This window comes from Cryptomeria japonica, chromosome 9 (genome assembly GCF_030272615.1).
Source record: "Cryptomeria japonica chromosome 9, Sugi_1.0, whole genome shotgun sequence".
Taxonomy (NCBI): domain Eukaryota; kingdom Viridiplantae; phylum Streptophyta; class Pinopsida; order Cupressales; family Cupressaceae; genus Cryptomeria; species Cryptomeria japonica.
The window spans coordinates 535275881-535301207 of record NC_081413.1 but is presented as its reverse complement, the minus strand read 5'-3'; the positions used below and the strand labels follow the sequence as shown (position 1 = coordinate 535301207).

At 35.9% G+C, this 25327-nt stretch overlaps 3 protein-coding genes across 4 annotated transcripts; all 3 read left to right on the top strand.

The window, feature by feature from the left end:
* The first annotated feature begins 5532 nt into the window (after positions 1-5532).
* LOC131858163 (serine carboxypeptidase-like 46) lies at positions 5533-9456 on the top strand. The gene is made up of 2 exons (XM_059211251.1): positions 5533-5875; positions 9323-9456. Exons 1-2 carry the CDS (start codon positions 5602-5604, stop codon positions 9439-9441), a joined length of 393 nt encoding a protein of 130 aa, XP_059067234.1. The 5' UTR covers positions 5533-5601; the 3' UTR covers positions 9442-9456.
* A 121-nt stretch (positions 9457-9577) lies between these two features.
* On the top strand, positions 9578-13186 carry LOC131077089 (serine carboxypeptidase-like 45; the record flags this gene model as incomplete). The annotated part of the gene is made up of 5 exons (XM_059211736.1): positions 9578-9683; positions 9796-9888; positions 10027-10106; positions 11805-12086; positions 12172-13186. Coding segments are annotated over 5 exons (714 nt in total), but the record flags the coding sequence as incomplete, so codon positions are not given.
* A 1430-nt stretch (positions 13187-14616) lies between these two features.
* LOC131077088 (serine carboxypeptidase-like 45) lies at positions 14617-20775 on the top strand. 2 transcript variants are annotated; one of them, XM_058014507.2, is made up of 10 exons: positions 14617-15709; positions 16050-16148; positions 16279-16374; positions 16487-16579; positions 16714-16793; positions 18951-19232; positions 19315-19433; positions 19677-19769; positions 20064-20181; positions 20374-20775. In XM_058014507.2, exons 1-10 carry the CDS (start codon positions 15436-15438, stop codon positions 20521-20523), a joined length of 1404 nt encoding a protein of 467 aa, XP_057870490.2. In that variant the 5' UTR covers positions 14617-15435; the 3' UTR covers positions 20524-20775. The 2 variants fall into 2 exon arrangements, with proteins under 2 accessions (XP_057870490.2, XP_057870491.2); XM_058014508.2 differs by having other exon boundaries at positions 14627-15709; positions 19318-19433.
* The last annotated feature ends 4552 nt before the right edge of the window (positions 20776-25327 follow it).

The window sequence follows — 25327 nt, the reverse complement described above, 5'->3', positions numbered from 1 at the left end:
AAGAGAAGTTAAACTCCTAGACACTTACATTTTTTTTAATCAAAATTACATTTTTTAATATTATGATGGCTAGTCAAATCTCCCACTTACAAATCCATTATTATTTCAATAAATTAAAAATTATAAAATACACTATTTTAATATTTTGTATTAATATATTAAATATAAACTTCCGTTACAAAGTAAAAACTAAATCCTATATTTTATATTGTCAATCTAATTTCTAAAAGCATACACTATCAACAAACCTAAATTCTTATCCATCAAAAATATTTAAACATTAAATTTTGCGCTTGTTTATAATATAATTAAACTAAAACTAGAATACTAATACCAAAAAAATAGAAATCATATAAAACCAAGAATAATTGATTATCTTGCTCAAAACTTAAATATAAATTTCAAAATCGAAAAAGTTTTATTTATTTTCAATGATTCACCTATTAATAAGAATAGATTCAAGCTTGCTTTAAATGAACTTACAACAAAATATGATGGTGTCCATGGGGCCATCACAATGCACCCGTCGTAGTGTATATTATAAGTATATACAGTACGGATAGGTGCATTGTGGTGGCTCCATAGCCATTTCGACGGTGTTTATGAGACTGTTGGGACTGATTAAAATTGAATTAAGTTTAGAGGCCCATTTCAAAATTTTGCCCTGCATGTCAGAAAAGTACCCGAATGAGTCAGTTTGAATGGCCTACTTTGCAAGGGGGTAAAATGAAGCCAGTTGATTTTCAGAGGGTAAGGCTCGGGATTCATGTCCCACACCTTTCATTTGGCCTATTCAGTGATGTGCAACTTTCAGAATTCAATTTGGATAAGTTTATGAGGTACCCATTTCGAGGGGTGAGCTGAAAGTGCATTCTAGGCACAAGTGTAAATTTTATTAAGTAGCCTACTTTGAGCGATTATATCTTTTGCCCTGTTGATCGTCATGAATAATTTCAAAATGGATTAAATTCTATGCATAAATATGAGTCAGTCTGCAAAATTTCAAGTCCTTATGAATTCGTTTGCTCAATTTTCAAAGCTCAATCCGTTTGTAGTTTGTGATGTTTGCACAAGTGTAAAAATGTCCTGGTGAGCGTCATCTCAGAATGTTTGTTCTGGGGTAATGTTGGTATAAGTGGTGAGCTACATTTCAAATTTCAAGCCTTTATCAATCCGTTTGATCGGTTTTTCAAAAGAGCTCATTTTGCCATCAAATTCAGTTATCCGCACTCCAGTGTTATATTAGTAAATGTAGCCGTTTTGGTGAGCTCGCCGTTTGCACCCTGTCAGTCTTGTGATCGAACTGAGAATCCAAAGTTTTAGTATGTACTTAAAGGTACCTGTGTTCCAAATTTGAGGGCCTACAGAGGTCGTTTGGTATTTTTAAGAAAGGCATCATGTGTTGCCAGAACATTGACTTCATCAGGTCTGCAGTGTCGACAAAGCCAGTTGGCCATTTTTGGAAATTAATATCTCTTCACTCGGGACTCGTCTTGAGAAACCGTTTGGTAGAAGTTATCCTTGTATATCAGAGTACACACCTGTCAGATGGCGAGCTCCAGAAAGGTGTTTTGACAGGTTTGAAAATTACGTCTTCGCGATTAAATGCGAAAAATGTGGCGTAATTGCCTGAAGGTTGTAAAATGCGGATTAATGATCCGAAAACGATGCCGATCATTTCCGGAGGTATGTTTGAGGTTCATGAAGCATTCCAGGGGTCAGTTGCATTAAAACGAATTTTTTTTTAGTCGGACCCACTTTGGGGCCCGACCTGGCTCATGCCTGTGCCATATTAGTTTATTGGCGACTTTGTTCACTAAGAGATTTTTAGAATATCTAAATATGGATTATAATCACGAGGCATGTCATAAGAGTTCAAGATGTTATTATGAACTTCAGGCAATTTAAAATTGGCGAGTTTGGAGCCAAATCCTCCTTCAGCGACAAAAAAGAGCATTAAAAAATGTGAATGCACTTGACAGCCATGGTGTGAGAAGACCATTTAAACTTTCAAATTAAATGCATTGGCATGTGAAAAGCCATTAAACCTTTCAACCAAATGTAATGTGGAAGGTGTAAGCCAAATTTCATGACTTTGCCAACATCCTCCATGCTTGAAGTTTGACAAAGAGAAGACTTTATAAACTCCAGCCAATGCAAATAGCAATCCTCTCCTCCATGCTATGGCTGATCACGTTTTTGGCAAAGGGGCTGTAAGAAAGAGCAGCAATTAAAACATTAAAGTAAATGCAATGCTTCAACAGTCCTCCCTCCCTGTGTGGTAATAGAAGATGGCAAATGAATCATTTAAATCTTTGAAAAGGGGCATGGTAGCAGCCGACACAGAAAAACTCTCAAGCAAATGTTTTTGGCAAATGCAATGCCAGACATTTCTCCTCCCTGCTGTGTATTCTATGTGGAGTGGTGATTGAAGGAAATTAATTAAATCTTTCAACCAAATAGCAATACTAAAATCTTCCCCTTCCCACGTGGTAACAACCATCACAGAGAGCAAGCAAAATGAAATTAGAAAGAGGTGTGAGAAGTAATGTGCAGCAGATAGCAATGGAGATTGGGCAACATGGTGTTGGAGAACTTGTAGAAGACTTTAGTAATCCCCAGGTAACTGTCTATACAAAGGGATTTGAAACATTAAAATGCATTCAACAATAGAAAACCCCTTTGTGTGGTTGTTTGGAGGCCATATTAAACATGTTGCAAATGCATTTGGCTGGTGTAAAGCTAATGTTTATGACTTTGCCAACATTTTCCCTCCCTCACGTGCTGTTTGAAGACCAACATTTTCGATCAAATCAAGAAATCGCCATGAAAGTCTCAGAAAAGAGCTCCAAAAGTGCACCTACAGACAAATCACTTTATCCCACATTGGCTGGAAAGTGGTATTTTCTGGTATTTATAACCAAAAACGCACAGTAGTAATATGTCAAAGCCATAAAGGCTTTTGACACAAGGTGCCTATGGGCGCCCAAGGTGGGCCCATGCGCGAGCACGCTTCCTGAGGCGATGGAGGAGGTGAGTCGACGAAGACCAAGTGGACCCCACGCAGGCACACTTCCCGAGGCAGACAGGCAAAATTTTGCAGACGAAGGCCGGATTAACGAGCGAGCAAGTTCGAGAGAGATCAACGGTGCACGCTATTTCGCGAAGGGAGATGCACGTAGTTTAAACCCCGCGAAATAGCGAAAGTGAACGAGAGCCGTCCATGTGGCACACAAGTGGTGGGTACAGTCAGCGATCCAGCAGGCGGGTCCCGGTGAGGTGGCACCCAGTGGCGATGACGTGGCATACAAGCAAGCAGCCCAGTGGCGGTGACGTGGCCGACAAGTGGCAAAAGATGAGGTGTCATCCCAGGTGGCGTCCGGTCAACCCCATCGACCAATCAGATCCTGCCACGTGGCAAGGCGTCAGAGCATAAATGGAGGCAAAAAATCAAATTTAAAATGATTAAATGATATAGTTTAAACTATAGAGAAATTCGAAAAATTTAAATGATGGGTCCATGTTGAGGATTAATTCGCCCAGGGCTCAATTTTTTGCCAAAGTATAAAGTGTTATATGTTTTCGGAAAGCTCTCGGAGTGAGGAATCCGATTATGAGGTTAATTTTGACAAATGTGGGATATTTTAGAAGCAGTTTCCATGAGAACAAAATTCAGTTAGAGAGGAGACACTTGGCAATTCAGTTGCAGATTTGATTTTCTTCTCTCCTCCTTTTTATTCCGAATTCTTCTCAGTTGTAGGGGTTCCAGTTTTTGAGAGATTTGCTCCAAGGGAGAAATCCGAAATTGCAAGTTCCACTGATGACATCCTTTTATCAATGCAAATGACAGTGTGTTCGTCTATGTTTTCAGTGTTGTCTTTACTGTAGGTTTAGTTTAAGTTTGCAGGTTCACACATATGCAAGGCATGTGTGAGTTTCCATGAAATTGTCTCCAAGATGTACTCAGATTCATATAATTTCATATTATCAAGGATAATTTGAGTTGTCTCTTTTAGATTCCTCTAAGAGTGTAATGTTGTATTTTGGGTATTCTTCAAGGAAGGATTTAAATCCTAAAACCCAGCATTAATGATTTTGAATGCATATTGGATATCTACATATAAGTATGGTTTTGTGACAGAATAGAGGATTGTATTAATGTAAGGCATTGATACTTGAAAATTTAATGTTGAAAAGAACTTGCATCTGAGATTTCTCATCCAGTTTTATGCATGACTCTGTGGCCTGGATAAGGCACTGGTCTCTTGTAATATTGAAAGGTTGTCAGAACACCATTTAAAAATCCAAAATCAGAATATCTTTTATATTTTATGTTATGTGAAAGTGTCCCTCCATCTCATGATTCAAAATGTTGAGTTGCAAGTGTGGATCTAGCCCATCTGCAGTTATCTCTTAGTTTTTGAACCTTTTGAGATCCATCTGCTTTTGATTGATGCAGTCTTGTGTGTAATAGGTCTGATTAAATGCATCAAAGGTATACCCGCCTAGGTTTTGCAGAGCCTGAAGAGTAGAAGGATTCATATCCTTGTCATGTTGTCCAAGCCCTGAGGTGTTTCATTGATTGAGATTGGCTATCTCATAGATAGATTTGCAGGTATACTTGGGTTATCACTTTTGGTGAACAACAGAGACCACTACAATACATTACACGTAATGTATATTATAATTTGAACTTATAATATACATTATGGACGAATGCATTGTGGCGACCTTGTAATCATTTCAGCCATATCTATGAACCCACCACAATACACCATTGTCATAGTATATATTATAAATTCGACATATAATATACACTAGACAGATGCATTGTGGTGGTCCTATAGCCATTTCAACAAAACAAGAGTGTCTATCAAAAATCTTATTCTACTCGTATGATATAAATTCAACCTACAACAAAAACACCATGTGATGTAAACAAAGGTGTGCTTCTATGGAATATGGTATAGATAAAGAGCAATCCATAAAACAATACGTATATTCTTCCTTTTAAACTTATCTTGGCAGAGTACAAGGAGGCTTCTATTTCTTGGTCGGCTGACTTGCAGACCCACAAATGTCATATCTTCGTGGGCCAAGGCCACCTCTCAACTAGGAGTACACACCTAATCATTTATACCCTCTCATGCTCATGCACCTTCAAAAAAGTCTCCAAATGGGCCAAATTTCAGCTTGCAAGTGTGATAGATTAGTTCATTTTGTGGAAATTTGTTTGCTTCACTTAATTTATAAAACTTCATTGGTAAGCAACATAGTTTTTGCACCTTGTGGTCTTCCAAATACTCAATATGCCTTTACAAAAAAGGTTATGTTGATTGAATCGAAAGAAGGCATTGGATTATTGGATTACAGTGGAATTGACATGACTCTAAAATGCAATTCTGGCCCATTAATCGTCATCTTTATCAATTAATCAGTGGCACACCTGCACTCAGAGCCATAGGTACAAAGTTGTGACTTTTTTTTGTGAGCTTCTGCATTGAAGAGTCAAGAGGTACAAACTTTGATGGATCCAGCCACAACACCCAGTTGATTCAACTATAAAGTTTAGAGCTGAATCTTTGGGTGACAAAGTAGTTTATGGACACCATGTCCTTCAATATGAATGTTCCTCGTGGGCAGACCTATGAATTGAAGGTGACAGTAACCATCTTAGCATTGCTCTTCATAAAAGTCTTGTCAGCTCCTCAAAGTGATGTGGTGGATAGTCTTCCAGGACAACCACCTGTGCCCTTCAAACAATATGCAGGATATGTCACAGTAGACCAAAGAAGTGACAGGGCTCTGTTCTATTACTTTGTTGAAGCAGAGACTGAACCAGATTTGAAGCCTTTGGTTCTTTGGCTCAATGGAGGTTAGTGAATGGCTATCTAAACTCTTTAAATTGCTTGTTATCTGAGAAGAAACAGGTAGGTCTTGTCTTGTCCATCCAAATAAGGACATATAAAGTTACAAGGTTGAGAACTATTTAGAATAGGAGTCTTTGTTTAGATTCTTAGAATAGGAGTCTTTATCTGTAAAGACATCAATCGAGGATCTAACCCTAAACTATGCTTTATTCATAAATAAACTTAAAATTTCAATCTCTAAGCATATTTTATACAAGATATAAGGAAACATCGAATATATCATAATACTGCACATGAATGATACAATATCCAATACAAAGAAGTTCTTATTTCCTACTTAGGCTTCCAAATAGCCTTAAGATTATACAAGAAGATACATCCGTCGATCTTTAGTCTGAGTCGCTTCCTTTTGTCTTTCGAACACAGACGAGAACAAGAATCAGGCGCTTTTTCCGCCCAACCTTGAAGCTTACACTTCCCCAGAATTCTTGGTCAATCAAGAATACCCGACCCTGCACGAATTGGTTTAACCAAAGAATTCGAAAGCAAGAGGGAATCTAGTGCATGCCTAGATGATATATGCATTTTCATTTTTCCTATTTCATTCTAAGAAACAAGCATTCGCTATCATACTAGGATGTGGTAGAGAGTATAAATAAGGAATTTCCATCTTTTTCTACGGATAATTCAAACAATAACTCGGCCGAGTATATGCCATGCACAGCAAAATAATAGTTGGAAAAAACAACTATTCTCCCTAAAGCATCCACATTCGGCACCCGTCCCGAAAGGTAAATTTTTCCAACTCAAGCTTAACCCTAGCTTGATTCCCTCAAACACAAATTCTTTTGAGAATACAATCTTTCTTTTAAAACAAAAATAGAGATATCATTTTTGTTGCTTACTAATCATTACTTGTCTAATATATCTTTCGAAGACAATTTTTCATAAAAACGATAAACCTCTACAAGCAATAATCTTAGAATCAATCTTTCGTCTAAAATAAAGTACATACAATAGAAGGTGTTAAACATGTATGAGATTAATCTCATATGTAAACAAAAGTACGTAAACACATTCTAAAAATAGAATTAAAACTAAATATTTTTGTGCAAAGTACGATATTAACATCATCTTTTCTCTAAATTCTTTTCTTCTATTCCACAATGGTTTACAAAGCATTTCAAATACAATATTAATAATCGATACCCATTTGGACGTACATATCTATTATCTAAACTTCCTTTTCTACACATTTTATATCAAATTTAACAATTAAAAATGAAATGAAAAACAAGGATTCTAACCTCTTGGAAACTTAGAGTGGATTGTAAGCTTTTGACCTTGTCATTCTTCGTCAAATGATTTGACTCCTTGATCGCAAGTCTCTCTTTCTCTCCAACTATTCTTATCTCTATCCAACTATCTCTCTATCGCTCAATCTCTACGATATTATCCAACTATTCTTCCTCTCTATCAAACTATTCTTCTTCTCTATCAAACTAATCTTCTTCTCTATCAAACTAATCTAACTCTCCCTTCAAGAAATTCGTTCTTCTAATCTCATGTGAGAAAAGAATGACCAAAATGAGTGTGTGCATACGTCTATTTATTCAAATCTGTGGCTATGTTTGCTGCTATCCTCTGGGTCTAATTTACTGTTCCACTATGTGGTTGTAACTGTATTCTCCACGCAGTAGTTGGATTAAATATCATCCTTGTTAAGTGGCAAGTTCGATTATTATTGTTTAAAACCTCCAACCATTTCAGTTGGAGCTTAATTGCTGCATAGACTCTGTCGATTTCAGCTTATCCACCGCAGAGATGATGTTGCATGCCAAGTCGTGGGAGTGTTTAAGTCTCCATCGTGCTGTGTAATTGCCTTGACAGCGACCACCGTAGATGGAGGGAGTGTTTTATACGTTGTTTATGTTTGATAGCGGTAGTGGTGGTAGGCGGTGGTCTCTCCTTTAAGCTACGCCCACCTAAACATCTTTGCCTCCACGTTGACCTATGTTTAAAGCTTAATCAACAGCTACCGAGGGTGGAGGAAGACTGTTAGCAAACCTATCATAGCGGCTACCATGGGTGGAGGAGTTTACATTGACCAAAGCGGCTATTCCATTTGCTTTAAATGGTCAACCACCTTGTTCAACCCGCCACCCTATGTTATTATGTTTTATAAAGGGATATATTATATTATATGTGTAATATGGTATGTTTAATAAAGTGATAATATTAAATGACTCTTCTTTTAATATTAACATTAAACTTTTTTTTTTTTAAATAAACCCTTTCTTTGACATATATATATCGAATTTTCATTACTTAGTTTAATTTCATAAATACAATACATTATTTCGAATGGTCATGATCATAAATCAAGAAGATAATCACTTAAACATAATTAAATATTAAATATATATATATATATATATATATATATATATATATATATATATATATATATATATATATATATATATATATATATATATTATGGATTTTTATAAAATAGATTATTCCTCAAACCTATTTACATCTTTGATAATTACACTCTTATCTATAAATCTGTGATCGAACTATCATTAGAATTCATATACACATAATGCGTATATATTTTTGATCTCAAATGATTACGTATATGTATAAACAAAAGTCTTGACGAAATCAAATTTCATTATAATTGGACATTGATATATGTATATGATTGAATAAATTTCTCATATATATATATATTAGACTTATTATTCAATTTACAAAATTTAAACTCGTAAGTACTCTTTTCATACATTTACATATCTGAACAAGAAGGACATAAAAACCTAGGGTCGATATTCGTTTTTGAATCATCTACACATTTATCTCTTTTAACCATAAAGCTTAATATTTCACCATTACTCATGCAACTAAAATTCAATTCAATCGCCACTCACATCATGCAATCAATACACATGTATAATTATTTAAATCAATCTACTACTCATTCTAATTTCATCATTTCAGTTTGAACAAACACTCCATAAGATCATTTAAATCATCCACATTTTCAAGATGCAAATTATAAATCCTAATGTGGTGTGTGAAAGATTCCCTTTTCTATTGAAGTCGTTCAGTTAAAAGCAATTCTACCTGATTCATGTTCTCGCCTTCGACCTCCTTCACCTCATCCTGCATTACTTGCACTCAAAATTTTATCAGCATTGACAAACCCAAAAGAATATTAAATTTCATATCATTTGCAGGAGTAAAAAGCATATTATATTTCCTCATACTAGATTATGAATGATCTAATCTATTTTAAATTTCAAAATCACATTAGATCTTTAAATTGCACAATATTAAATAAAACGATTCGTGACATTATCTTGTCCTTGTGCACTTCTTTGCTTATTTGAATAGTTTCATTCTGTTATCATCACTGTTTGGATCTACAACTGAAAAAATTATAGGGCCAGGTTGTTCATCATTCGGTGTTGGGGCATTTTGTGAGGATGGCCCATTTCAACCCAAGGGAGACAAATTGGTCAGAAATGTCTATAGTTGGAACAAAGGTACACTGGGTTACTAATCATATGATTCTATCATAAGATTTTAGAAACACGTTTTTTGAGAATTTATTGCATTGAGGTGACAATATATTTAAAATACAAACTAGTTCACAATTTTGTATGTCACTTAATAGCTGAGGCGAATGGTAAAATTTGACCTGTGCGGAAGCAAATGTTCTGTATTTGGAGAGTCCTGCAGGAGTTGGATTTTCTTATTCTAGTGATCCAACTTACTATGTGGGTGTGAATGACACCCTAACAGGTAACCAGCACTCATTCGTATTCTGTATCTATCTTCAGATACAGTAACAATCTGATGGTTTCTCCATCATATTTATATGCCCCACGTTTCTTATGTTTTAGTCCATTTGCAGCCAATGATAACCTGATATTTCTTCTGGGATGGTTTAAAAAGTTTCCAGAGTTCAAAACCAGAGAACTTTATTTGACAGGGGAAAGATATGCAGGTGAAGTTTGTGACTGAAGCTTCGGTTCACATTAATGAATTCCATAGCTGATATATCTGGTAAGTTCAACTGAATTGAAGAATATTTTCTGTACACCATACTGATTTTAGTGTTTTATTGCCTCTTTTTTGAGAGCAGGGCACTATATTCCTCAGTTGGCAGATCTTATTGTCAGGACCAACAGAAAACAGAAGGTCTTCAATTTGAAGGGTGTAGCTGTAAGTATTATTCTATGTTGTATTAAATGTCAATGTTCTAAAAGAGGTTTAAGTAGGGTCAGCGAGATGGAGAAACCAAATTTATTAGTATTCTTCTTTCCAAGAGGGCATTTAAGATTATGGGTTTTGATTATGTTCGTACTTTTTCAATTTGGTACACTATGAAGAAATTTGGATTGTTCTGTTACCATAACTAGTATATGAAAAATGCAAACCTATTTATGTTCCAATATACAGATTGACTTCTGGGTCTATCAAGTCAGAGGCTGAGATTAGGAAGAACATGGTCATTCTGGCCCGAGCCTTAGAATCTAAGGTGTTTTAAACCGATATCTATATTAATGGCATCTTATGTACCCTATTTTTAACCCACTTTCTCACGACACTACTAAAGTCATTGGCAGGGTCCTAGGAAGCTACAACTCCTCTCACTCAAGTAGGTAGGCTGATCTACTACTAAGCTACTGGTTCAATCACTTTATCTCCCACATTATTTGGTCTAGGCATTGATAAATTGGAAGCATGGTTAAGCAAAACAGATGAGGAAGGTATCTATTTAGCAGGTTGTGTGGTAAAGTTATTTTATATGCTGATGATCTTATCTTAATTTCAAAAATTGCTCACAGGTTGAGAGAACATCTAAAAGTCTTAGAACACTTTTGTTAGGAGGTTGGGATGCAAGTGAACATCACCAAAGATCAAAATCATGATTTTCTCATTGAATAGAAGAGATAAGCAAATTACCTTTCTTTTTGAAGGCAGTCCGCTTGAAATAGTGAAAGAATAGAAATACCCTGGGATTGACTTCCACTATAAGCATAGTTGAAAGATTTGTAGAACAAAAAGGATATAGGGAGGTTGGAAAGCCTCATTCTCCAAAATAGGTGCAGAAAACCTAAATGTCGGGATTGGAAAACCAAGAATACACTTTTTGGTTTGCTAGTCACATTGCTTGTCCTTTATGGCTGCAAAGTGTGGGAAAGCAGCATGTCAAACTACAATTGGAGGCAGCTAAAAAGAATCCAGGAACATCTAATCACAAGCAATTTCAAAGTTAATACCATGGTCCCATATGAAATTCTCTTGACTAAAGCAAGAACTTTTCCATTAGAGGTAGCAGTGAGAACTTGGTTGGTAAGTATTTTAAAGAAGGTTGAAAACATGGATAACATTGTTGGGCCGAAATGGTTGTGGAGGTGATGCTAAGTTGTAAAAAGAAAATTTGGATGAAGCAGAATAACTGGATGAACATGTGGGGAATCAATTTGCAAGAATATCTTAACTCTAATAACAAAATAAAAAGATATGTGACTGAAAAATTTAGAACAGTCATTTGGACAAATCAGATTGGGTGAACAAAGGCATACTACATGAAAGAATTTAACCCAGGTAAGGACCATGATGAAAAAACATATTTGAGGGCAGCTATTAAAGGGAAAGCAAGGTTGTTAGTTGCACAATTGAGGATGAGATCATATCATCATAATTCTAGGACTGGTGGATGGAAGATACCCAAGGAAACTTAGGAAGAAAGAGCTTGCATATTCTGAGAGCAGTGGAAACAGAATGACATTTCATCATGAAATATGTAGCTTATGAAGATATCCATACTCAATACAAAAACAGCTTGAAAGTTAAAAACATGCTATGATCACTGTGATCACTGTTAAGCTCCCGTTGTGATGGGAAAATATGCAGATAGGCAACCCCTTACTAGATTTCTACACAGATTTGAATGCAAGAGCAGAATACTCCTGGTCACACGGTCTCATATCTGACCCCACATACAAAATGATGATTAAGGACTGCAACTACGCTCGCTATATGGATGAATATTACAGATGCAGCATTTCTAACACCTGTGAGCAGGTCCACGCAATCTTCGACATGGAAGTCAGTCGATACATCGACAGATACGATGTGACTCTCGACAAATGTTTCTCCTCCCTCTTCATGCAGTCCAAATTGCTCAGACCTCAGGTACCTTGTAGCTTTCATTAATTTCATGTGAAAGCTATATGCAATTACAAAAGTTTCACTAAATTAATGAAGCATTGGCTATCAGAAGAACAGGCCCACAATAGAAACCGAAAGAGCAGAGCCAGACGTTTGTGTTGAAGACGAGAAGTACAGAAGGCATTTCATGCGCGCGTCGCCGGAGGCATCAGTAGTTGGAAGGAATGCAGCGAGTAAATCTGAATTCCCCTGTCTGCAGTAATATAATTTCAAAAATAAATAAATAATCTTGTAATAAAAAGGTAGTAGACATGAAGTTTTCACGGTTTATGCTAAAAAAATTCTACTCAGAAACATATTCACTCATTATACTGTAATACCCATATATATTAAACCGTCTATAAATATAATATATCCATAGATCTAACAATTTAACCTGATTTTGATTCACACAGTGCTTAAATACGATCAGCTGAGTGAAGAGACACCTACCACAGGGTTGCTGGGTAAACTTGTAACTGCTGGTATAAGAGTATTAATTTATGGTAATATTTTTTTTGTTTATTGAAAAAATAAATAATTAATAGATTCAAGTATATTGTGAATATTATTTAGATGTAATGAATGTTAAGTGGGTCATCCATTTTAATGAAAGAATGAATTTGTGCAAACCTTATTCATCTGATATAAATAAATAAAAATGAATTCAAACAGCTTGATTTCTATTGTTTACACTCCATGTTTACCTAGAAATTTGAAGAGTTATTGAAAAAGAACGAAGATGATCAAGACATGTCTCTGGACACAAGCATTTTTCATGCTTTCAAGTTATATAGTTTGTAGTTGGTTATTAACATTTTACACATTTTTTGTACATATAAATTTACATGTAAGAAGAGCACAAGTCCAAATTCAAATAGGACTTTACTCTTGAATAAGTCAAATTAGTTGTAGATTTCCTATTTTTGTTGAATGCTTTCCTCTATATAAAGGAGGAAGCCTCATTGTAAATATCATCTTTAATTTTTCATCAAAAGTCTAATGTTTTGAAGAGCAATTTGAGACTTTGAACTTGATTTATAAATCAAAATTTCAATCAATATAGAAAGTAGATTAGCATCCAACCTTTGTTTTGGATTTAGTGTGTTGATGAAGTGAGATTGTTAGTCTGTCATTCTCGTTTCATTCTCTTATATCGATTGAATTGTGCGTTGTGAAGAAGGTATTTGTTTAAAGATAGTTGAATCTCTTTTTGTAGACTTTGTGCTACATTATTTTGATTGAAGATCTTGTTGTGTAATTCATAATAGTCGAAGACTTTGTGCTATTTTCTATTATCAATTTAGAGTAGTTAAAATTGGATTGCATGTGATACTTTGTGTTGCATGTACGTCACAATATTGTTCATTTGATCAATTGGTGGAAGCAACATAAGACTTTGGGCTTGCGTTAGTTTCTTGTTCTTAGTTATTTAGAACTTGTTGGTAAAATTTTCAGTTATCCTTACGTCTAATTGTATTGGATATCAGTTAGTATCTAGTTGTAATAAGGAGAAAGTCTATTATGAAATAAGAGAATAGAAAGAACATCTACCTTGAAGCAAGAGGGTAAGATGAATGTAACACCCCTTGAATATGTTAATGAATATAGTGTAGTTTAGATACTAGTTGTTAAGATACCACAAGAAGGCAGCCTCCCCTTTGTGAGGAGAGATACAATCTCACCATAGTTGTGGTTGAATTTACCATTTTATAATCAATCACCTAATTACAAAATATTCATTAACAAATGCACATAATAGTATCTTTTTAAATTGTGTATTGGCTCCCACTATTAATTTAAAAGAGAAGTTAAACTCCTAGACCATACATTTTTATCAAACCTCAACATTTAAATATTATGATGGCTAGTCAACTCCCACTAACAAATCTATTATTATTTAAATAAAATGAAAAATATAAAATAGACTAGTTAAAATATTTTGTAAAAAATATATTAAATTATAAACTTCCTTTACAAAGTAAAAAATTGAACCTCATATTTGATATTGCAAATTTAATGACTAAAAGAATACTCTATCGACTGAACCTAAATTCTTATCTATAAAAAATATTTAAATATTAAATTTTATACTTGTTTATAATATAATTAAAGTAAGACTAAAATACTAATACCAAGAAATAGAAATCATATACAATCAAGAATAATTGATTATCTTGATCAAAACTTAAATATAAATTTCAAAACCGACAAATTTTTATTTATTTTCAATATTTCACCTACCAATAAGAATAGATTCAAACTTAATTTAAATGAACTTACAACAAAACACGGTGGCATCTATGGGGCCACCACAATGCACCCATCCGTAATGTATGTTATAAGTCCAATTTATAATATACACTACGTATGGAAGCATTGTGGCGGCCACATAACCATTTCGACGATGTCTATGGGGCCACCACAATGTATCATTTGTAGTGTATATTATAAATTGACTTTATAATATACACTATGGGTAGTGCATTGTGGTGGCCCCACATCCATTTCAATGATGTTTATGGGCCCACCACAAGACACCACCCTTAATATATATTATAAACTGGAATTATAATAGACACTATAGATATATGCATTCTATAACCATTTCACAAAATGACCTTACTCCTATGATATAAATTGAACCTACAACAAAAACACCTCGAAGAACCTTATTCTATTCATCTGATATAAAGAAAGGTGTGCTTATATGGAATATGGTATAGATAAAGAGCAATCCATAAACCAATACATATATTCTTCCTTTTAAACTTATATGGGCAGAGTACAAGGAGGATTCTATGTCCTGGTCGGTTGACTTGCAGACTCACAAATGTCATATCTTTCTTGAGCCAAGGCCCCTCTCCCCTCGAGTATGAGTGCCCACCTAATTCTTTATACCCTGTCATGATGCTATGGCACCTTTTTAAAAGTCTCCAAATGGGCCAAATTTCAACTCATAAGTGTGATAGATTAGTTCATATTGTGGAAATTTGTTTGCTTCGCTTAATTTATAAAACTAAGAAAACTTCATTGCCAAGCAACATAGGTTTTGCAACTTGTGCTCTTTGAAATACTCAACGGCTTTACCAAAAAAGGTTATATTTATTTTCTCACCAGAGGAATCCAAATAAGGCATTGGATTATTCGATGAAGTTGGAATTGGCACGACTCTGTAATGCAATTCTGGCCCATTATTTGTTATCTTTATCCATTCATGAGTGGCACGCCTAAACTCAGAGTCAAAGGTACAAACTTTGATGGATCCAGCCACAATGCCCAGTTGATTCAAGTATACAGTTTAGAACTGAATCTTTCAGTGACAAAGTAGTTTATGGACACCATGTCCTTCAATATGCATGTTCCTCGTGGGCAGACCTGTGAATTGAAGGTGACAGTAACCATTTTAGCATTGCTCTTCATAAAAGTCTTGTCAGCTCCTCAAAGTGATGTGGTGGATAGTCTTCCAGGACAACCACCTGTGCCCTTCAAACAATATGCAGGATATGTCACAGTAGACCAAAGAAGTGACAGGGCTCTGTTCTATTACTTTGTTGAAGCAGAGACTGAACCAGATTTGAAGCCTTTGGTTCTTTGGCTCAATGGAGGTGAGTGAATGGCTATCTAAACTCTTAAAATTGCTTGTTATTTGAGAAGAAACAGGTAGGTCTTGTCTTGTCCATCCAAATAAGGACATATAAAGTAACAAGGTTGAGAACTGTTTAGAATAGGAGTCTTTGTTTGTGAGATTGAAAGCAATACCATGAGACTTGATTGCATTGCTTGATGGTCTTCCTTGAGCAACTTCTGAAAGGCCCTTAAGTTCTCCTAGATTTGGTCCCTAATTATAGGAAAAGGATGATATTCTCCTTATGCACTTCTTTGCTTATTTTGAATAATTTCGTTCTGATATCATCACTGTTTGGATCTACAACTTGAAAATCACAGGGCCAGGTTGTTCATCACTTATTGGGGCATTTTCTGAAAATGGCCCATTTCAACCAAACGAAAACAAATTGATCAGAAATGGCTATAGTTGGAACAAAGGTATATTGGGTTACTAATCAGATGATTCTATTATTGCATTGAGGTGGCAATATGTTTAAAATGCATACTAGTTCACAATTTTGTATGTCTCTTAATAGCTGAGGCGAATGGTAAACTTTGACCTGTGCAGAAGCAAATGTTCTGTATTTGGAGAGTCCTGCAGCAGTTGGATTTTCTTATTCTAGTGATCCAACTTACTATGTGGGTGTGAATGACACTCTAACAGGTAATTAGCACTCATTTATATACTGTATCTATGCTCAGATACAGTAACAACATGATGGCTTTTCCATCATATTTCTATACCCGATGTTTCTCATGTTTTGATTGATTTGCAGCCAATGATAACCTGCGATTTCTTCTGGGATGGTTCAAAAAGTTTCCAGAGTTCAAAACCAGAGAGCTTTATTTGACAGGGGAAAGCTATGCAGGTGAATTTTGTGACTGAAGCTTAGGTTCACCTTAATAAATTCCATAGCTGATATATGTGGCAAGTTCAACTGAATTGCAGAATATTTTCTGTAAATACAGATTTTAGTGTTTTATTGCCTCTGTTTTGAAGCAGGGCACTATATTCCTCAGTTGGCAGATCTTATTGTCAGGACCAACAGAAAACAGAAGGTCTTCAATTTGAAGGGTGTAGCTGTAAGTATTATTCTATGTTGTATTAAATGTCAATGTTCTAAAAGAGGTTAAAGTAGGGTCAGCGAGATGGAGAAACCAAATTTATTAGTATTCTTCTTTCCAAGAGGGCATTTAAGATTATGGGTTTTGATTATGTTCATACTTTTTCTATTTGGCACACTATGAAGAAATTTGGATTGTTCTGTTACCGCCACTAGTGTATGAAAATGCAAACCTATTTATGTTCCAATACACAGATGGACTTCTGGGTCTATCAAGCCAGAGGCTGTGATTAGGAAGAACATGGTCATTCTGGCCTGAGCCTTAGAATCCAAGGTGTTTTAAACCGATATCTGTATTAATGGCATCTGATGTACCCTATTTTTAACCCACTTTCTCACGACACTACCAAAGTCATTGGCAGGGTCCTAGGAAGCTACAACTCCTCTCACTCAAGTAGGTGGGCTGATCTACTACCAACCTACTTGTCCAATCACTCTATCTCCCACATTATTTGCTCTATGAATTGATAAATTGGAAGCATGGTTAAGCAAGACAGATTATGTGGTGAAGCTATTTTATATGTTGTTGATCTTATCTTAATTTCAAAAACCGCTCACAGGTTGAGAGAACATCCGGAAGCCTTAAAACACTTTTGTCAAGAGATTGGGATGCAAGTGAACATCACCAAGACCAAAATCATGATTTTCTCATTGAATAGAAAAGAAAATTACCTTTCTTTTTGAAGGCAGCTGCTTGAAATAGTGAAAAAGTAGAAATATCTTGGGATTGACTTCCACTATAAGCTCAGTTGGAAGATATGTAGAACAAAAAAGATATAGGGACACTGGAAAGCTTCATACTCCAACATAGGTGCAAAAAACCTAAACTTCAATATTAGAAAACCAAGAATACACTTTTTTGTTTGCTACTCACACTGGTTGTCTTTTATGGTTGTGAAGTGTGGGAAAGCAGCATGTCAAAGTACAGTTGGAGACAGCTAAAAAGAATTCAGAAACATCTAATCACAACCAATTTCAAAGTTAATACCATGGTTCCATATGAAATTCTCTTGACTGAAGCAAGAACTTTTCCATTAGAGGCAGAAGTGAGAATTCGGTTGGTAAGTTTTTTAAAGAAGGTTGAAAACATGGATAACCATCGTTGGCCCAAAATGGTTGTGGAGGAGGTCCTAAGTTGTAAAAAGAAAACTTGGATGAAGCAGAACAACTGGATGAACAAGTGGGGCATCAATTTGCAAGAATATCCTAACTCTAATGACAAAATAAAAAATATGTGACTGAAAAATTTAGAACAGCGATTTGGACAAATCAGATTGGGCAAACAAAGGCATACTACATCAAAGATTTTAACCCAGGTAAGGTCCATGATGAAAAAACATATTTGAGGGCAGCTATTAAAGGGAAAGCGAGGTTTTTAGTTGCATAATTGAATACGGGATCATATCATCATAGGTGTGAGATCGGTAGGTGGAAGATACCCAAGGAAACTTGGGAAGAAAGAGCTTGCATATTCTGCAATAAGAGAACGGTGGAAACGGAATGACACTTCATCATGGAATGTGCAGCTTATGAGGATATCCATACTCAATACAAAAACAACTTGAAGGTTAAAAACATGTACCAATTACTTGAAGATGATAGAATTAATCAGAAAAACAGCTTCGTAGCCAAAATTAATAATAGAAAATCCAACATCGAAAAGAATCTGAAGATAAACTAAAGATATTTTCTTAGTCCCATAGACTATTTAATCTCATGAATACAATTAAAATCAATCACTCATTCAATCTCTATGATTATCCTCTAGCTACGGCATTGGTGATTCAAATATCCTATATCTCCCATCATCTACGAACAAGTTGCCCCCACGCTAACCCAAATGTTATTACTATGTCCATTACAAACAAGCAGCCTCTAAAATTTTTCCAACCAGAAATACGGACCAGTAGTTAGACAAAAGTAAGGTTTTACTTCTAATCTGAATGGGGTGTTAAAATGACTTCACTGATACGAATAGAGCAAAAGGGTACACACCCATAGCTTAAAATATTCACCATTTTTACTAAAGCTAGCAGGCATTGACTTTGTTAGAAAGCTGCTATTCCAATCTGCTATGATCACTGTTAAGCTCCCGTTGTGATGGGAAAATATGCAGATAGGCAACCCATTACTGGATTTCTATACAGATTTTAATGCAAGAGCGGAATACTACTGGTCACACGGTCTCATATCTGACCCCACATACAAAATGATGATTAAAGACTGCAACGACGCTCGCTATATGGATGAATATTTTAGAGGCAGCATTTCTAACACCTGTCAGCAGATCCACGCAATCGTCGACATGGAAGTCAGTCGATACGTCGACGTCTACGATGTGACTCTCAACAAATGTTTCTCCTCCCTCCTCATGCAGCCTAATTTGCTCAGAGCTCAGGTACCTTGTAGCTTTCATTAATTTCATGTGAAAGCTATATGCAATCACAAAAGTTTCACTAAATTATTGAAGCATGGGCTAGAAGAAGCCAGACGTTTGTGTTCAGGACGAAGCTACAACATATCTGAATAGGCCGGAAGTACACAAGGCATTCCATGCGCGCCTCGTCGGAGGCATCAGTAGCTGGAAGGCATGCAGCGAGTAAATCTGAAATCCCCTGTCTGTAGTAATAAGATTTTTACAAAAAAAAAATTATCTTGTAATTTCTCAAGGGGTCTAGTGGAATTGAAATTGTTACACAAAGGTAGTAGACATAAAGTTTTCACAGTTAATGCTACTCAGAAACATATTCACTCATTCTACTGTAATACCCATATATATTAAACCTTCTATAAATATAATTTATCCAGATATCTAACAATTTAACCTGGTTTTGATTCACAGCATGCTTGAATACGATCAACTGAATGTAGAGATACCTACCACAGGGTTGCTGGGTAAACTTGTAATTACTGGTATAAGAGTATTAATTTATAGGTAATATTCTCACTGTTTATTGAAAAAATAAATAATTAATAGATTCAAGTATATTGTGAATATCATTTAGATGCAACTAATGTTAAGTGAATCATTCATTTTTATACAAAAGTAAACCTGTGCAAACCATTATTCATCTGAAATAAATAAAAAAATTGAATTCAATACATCATTGAATCACTTATAAAAAGTGAGTTTCAGCCTCTTGATTTCTATTGTTTACACTCCACGCTTTATGTTTAACTTTAATTGTATTGGGCTTTAAAAAATTTGTTGTGTTGGGTATATAAACAGTGGAGATCAGGATTCAGTGATTCCTCTAACAGGGACAAGGACATTGATAACCAGTCTTGCTTCAGATATGCAGCTGAACACAACGGTTCCTTACAGTGTCTGGTTTGAAGGGAAGCAGGTACATTTCTGTTAAAAGAAGACAATTATCTTTCAGTGAATCATTATTTTAAATCAATTTGGTTAATAGGTTTGGGTTTTGTTGTTTGTTAATCTGTTGGGCTTAATATTTTATCTTTCTCTTTGTACGAGGGATCAAGACCCTTTCAATATCCGTGCTTATCTACATAAAAAACATGCTGGAATTTTGCAGGTGGCAGGATGGACACAGGTATACAGCAACATTCTGACATTTGCAACAGTGAGAGGAGCAGCTCATAAAGTTCCCTTCTCTCAGCCAGAGAGATCCCTCGTCTTGTTGAAGGCCTTCCTCTCTGGGCAATCTCTGCCCAACAAATTCTAAGCTATTGTTTCATACTGCAAAGAGCATCACATCGAAAGAAGTATGAGACAAATTTGATCAATTTTGGGCACCACTACTGAGTTCAGATATGACTTCTCTTTTTTTTAATTGAATCAATGTAAAAGAAATGATATAAAGAAAGAGGCAGTGAATAAAATGTCAAGAAATAGGAAATAAAAGACTGTCAAAACAGCGTTACGATAATAGAAAGCTCAAAGCATACTTGAAGATTACAATCTAAATTTAAACAAATTTTGAAGTCGTCTAGAACATGAAATATCTTTTTTGTGATGCTGAAGAATCTGAACTTTAATATTATCCACATATTGTTGATGTTAAGATCTTATTAAATTGAATTTGTTATTATCACAGTCAAAAGATTACGAAACAGATAAATTTGAAACATAATGCAGTTTGTTATTTTATTCAAGTGTTCCCTTCTACTATTTCATCATAGATGCCTTGAGAATATATTTTAAGACGCCTGCTTTTTAGCATCTTGCTAGAGAACAAGCCCCAACTTTAATCATTGGATGTACTTTCTTAGTTTTATAAACCAACCATTGATAGTTAGACTCAAAGTTTGGGTGTAATGAACCTATAAAACAAAATAAGTTAAACATAGATATATACATAAATGAATAAACAAAAAAAATATTATCTTCATAATACATTTTTTGAGGGGACAACCTCTCAATAGAATATACGTCCTAATTATAAATATCCATGACACCTTTCATTTGGTAAGTCATTTTAATATATAGAGTCATGCTAGAGAAACTAACTACTATCACATGCATGCACAATAATTACTTTATTCTAGCTAACAATGAGATTACTTACAAAACATATGCATCCATCTTTATTTAATATTACCAAGGTGTGACTTATGCACCCCAATAATACTAACTACCATATAACAAAATAGAGATCATGTAACATTGACTTCCTCTTCAAAAAGATTTATTCTCAAAGCTTGATATGATGAAACTTGGATGGAATTTTTATGGGTTTGCATGTGGCTTCTTCAAGGTGTAAACCCTTCTATTAGACTAAAAACTCAAGAGAATGATTGTGAACGTTCTTGGTGTATTTTTTCATAATAAACTCAAGTTCTAAAAATATGGGTCCCTCATCTAATCCAATTAGCTCTACCGAGATTCGAGCAATACTCCCAAGGGACAAGAGACATGAAATATTGAGTGTAAGTTAGAAGAAAGTGGGATTGACAATTTTCATGTTACCTCACCAATGTGTTGGAGCACATAATGAGGATTACCTTGATTACCTAATGTTACCTCACCAATGAAAAATATAAGTATTAGACTCATGTCCGGATGTGACACATATTTTTTTATAATTTTTTATAAAGTAAATAATTATTTATGAATTTTTTACTACAACTTTTCATAAATTCATAAACTCCTATGTCTAACCACCTTAACTTGGTCAAAACCTTATGAAATTCAATTTTTTTAAATTTTTCCCTACAATAGACGAAGCATAGGATGTGACGCATGTTTCGGATTCAAAAAATGTTATACCGTTTGAAAGTTATGAGTGTTTTTCAACCAGTCTATCAATCAAGACTTTTGTCATAAATCAATTAGAAAATAAATAATAATTATTTATTAAAGTCAAAATAAGACAAGCCTTATATTGTTGGAAAGCTGAGAATGTCCTTAAAAAACCCTTTTAGTTTTATCAATTTTGGCTATAAAAAAAGTCGTCAGCCACTAATTTAAAGTCTGGAAAATCAAGGAATACTGAAAAATACATTTTTCAGTTGACTTTCTAGGCTTGTCACTTCCAAGCCAAATCCCAAAGCAAACCCAAGCCAAAATTTGAAATTTGAAATTTGTACAACAAAAATTGGATATCCAATTTTAATAAGTAAATTCAATAACTAAATTTGCACATAATTAATTTATTGTTTATTAATATATTGATATACAATATATTAATTTATAAATATATTAGTATATGATATTAGGAGAGAGAGAGAGAGAGAGAGAGAGAGAGAGAGAGAGAGAGAGAGAGATGGGGGAAAGGGAGAGAGAGATAGAGAGATTAAGGGAGAGGGAGAGAGATTAGGGGGGAGATAGAGAGAGGGGAAAATATAGAGAGATGAGGGGAGAGGGAGAGGGAGAGAAATTAGGGGAGAGGGAGAGAGAGAGATTAGGGGAGAGGGAGAGATAGAGAGAGAGAGAGGAGGGGGAAGGGGGAGAGAGAGAGAGAGGGAGGGGGAATGGAGAGAGAGAGAGAGAGAGAGATAGAGAGAGGGAGGAGGAAGGAGTCATATTGTGTCCTAAACCCTTTAGGACACCATATGACCCCTTAGGTGTCACATTTTTGTAAGCAGTATTGGCACTGCTTTTTTATATTATAATAATGGTTCATCTTGCCACCTTATGACACAATATGACCCATTAGGATACCATATGGTGTAGTTAGGGGTCATATGGTGTCCTAAGGGGTCATGGGATACCATATGACCCCTAAGGACAACATATGACCCCTTTTGACACCATATTGGGTCGTTATGGGTCCTATGGTGTCCTAAGGGGTCATATTGTGTCCTATGACCCCTTAGGACACCATATGACCCCTTATGACATCAAATTGTGTCGTTATGGATCATATTGTGTCATATGACCCCTTAAGACATCATATGACCCCTTAGGACACAATATGACCCTTTACGACACTATACGGTGTCATTATGGGTCATATGACCCCTTATGACACCATATGGTGTCGTTAGGGGTCATACAGTGTCCTAAGGGGTCATGGGATACCTTATGATCCCTTATGACACCATATTGGGTCGTTATGGGTCCTATGATGTCCTAAGGGGTCATATTGTGTCATTGCTTAGACACAAAATAATGCAAGTATTGAGTCATATTGTGTCTTAAGGGGTCATATTGTGTCATATGACACCTTAAGACACCATATGAATATGACCCTTTACGACACTATACGGTGTCATTATGGGTCATATGACCCCTTATGAAACCATATGGTATCGTTAGGGATCATATGGTGTCCTAAGAGGTCATGGGATACCATATGACCCCTAAGGACAACATATGACCCCTTATGACACCATATTGGGTCGTTGTGGGTCCTATGCTATCCTAAACGATCATATTGTGTCCTATGACCCCTTAGGACACCATATGACCCCTTATCACACCAAATTGTGTCATTATGGGTCATATTGTGTCCTAAGGGGTCATATTGTGTCATATGACCTCTTAAGACACCATATGACCCCTTAGGACACAATATGACCCTTTATGACACTATACGGTGTCGTTATGGGTCATATGACCCATTATGACACCATATGGTGTCTTTAGGGGTCATATGGTGTCCTAAGGGGTCATGGGATACCATATGACCCCTAAGGACAACATATGACCCATTATGACACCATATTGGGTTGTATGGGTCCTATGGTGTCCTAAGGGGTCATATTGTGTCATATGACCCCTTAGGACACCATATGACCCCTTGCAATACCAAATTGTGTCGTTATGGGTCATATTGTGTCCTAAGGGGTCATATGATATTGTGTCATATGACCCCTTAAGACACCATATGACCCCTTAGGACACAATATGACCCTTTATGACACTATACGGTGTCGTTATGGGTCATATTGTGTCCTATGGAGTCATATTGGGTCCTATATCCCCTTAAGACAACATATGACCCCTTACGACACCAAATTGTATCGTTATGGATCATATTGTGTCCTAAGTAGTCATATTGTGTCATATGACCCCTTAGGACACAATATGACCCCTTATGACACCATATTGGGTCATTATGGGTCCTAAGGGGTCATATGACCCCTCTCCCCTAATCTCTCTCTCCCCTCTCCCCTAGTCTCTCTCTCTCTCTCCCCCTCTCCCCTAATATCTCTCTCCCCCTCTCCCCTAATATTTCTCTCTCCCCCTTTCCCCTAATCTCTCTCTCTCTCTCTCTCTCTCCCTCCCCCCTTTCCCCTAATTTCTCTCTCTCCCTCTCCCCTAATCTCTCTCCCCCTCCCCCTCTCTCCTCTCTCTCCCCTAATCTCTCTCTCTCTCCCCCTCTACCCTAATCTTTATCTCTCTCTCTCTCTCTCTCTCTCCTAATTTATCTTTCCCTCTCCCCTAATATCTCTCCCCCCCTCCCCCCCCCCTCTCTCTCTCTCTCTCTCTCTCTCTCTCTCTCTCCTAATTTCTCTTTCCCTCTCCCCTAATCTCTCTCTCTCCCCCCTCTCTCTCTCTCTCTCCTAATTTATCTTTCCCTCTCCCCTAATCTCTCTCCCCCTCCCCCCCCCTCTCTCTCCCTCTCCCTCTCCCTCTCCCCTTATCTCTCTCTCTCTCTCTAAAATATGAGTAATCAAATTGGATATCTGATTTTTGCCACTGCCATTAATGTGGCAACAGTAAAAAAAAAAGGCGGCAACAGGAATTATTTTTGGGAACCCAAATTTATGCATTAAAACTGGATATCCGATTTCTGTAAATTAAAAAGAGCTTTGTGGGCCATTTTGTGGATTCCAATGGCCCACATTCTGGTTTATGTTGACAATCACGGGTTTTCAGATAGGTTGAGACAAATTTGTGCTTTTGAGATATTCTTAAAGTCAAATATTACATTGTCAATCATTTAGGAGCATCTTTGTGGAGGTAAATGGGGAGTAGTAGTCATCGAAAGTCTAAACGCAAAAGAAATCTTTCAAATGACCAAATTGAAGTGTATAGAGAAAGAGATAGAGAAGGTCATAGGAGGAGAATATAAGGTATGT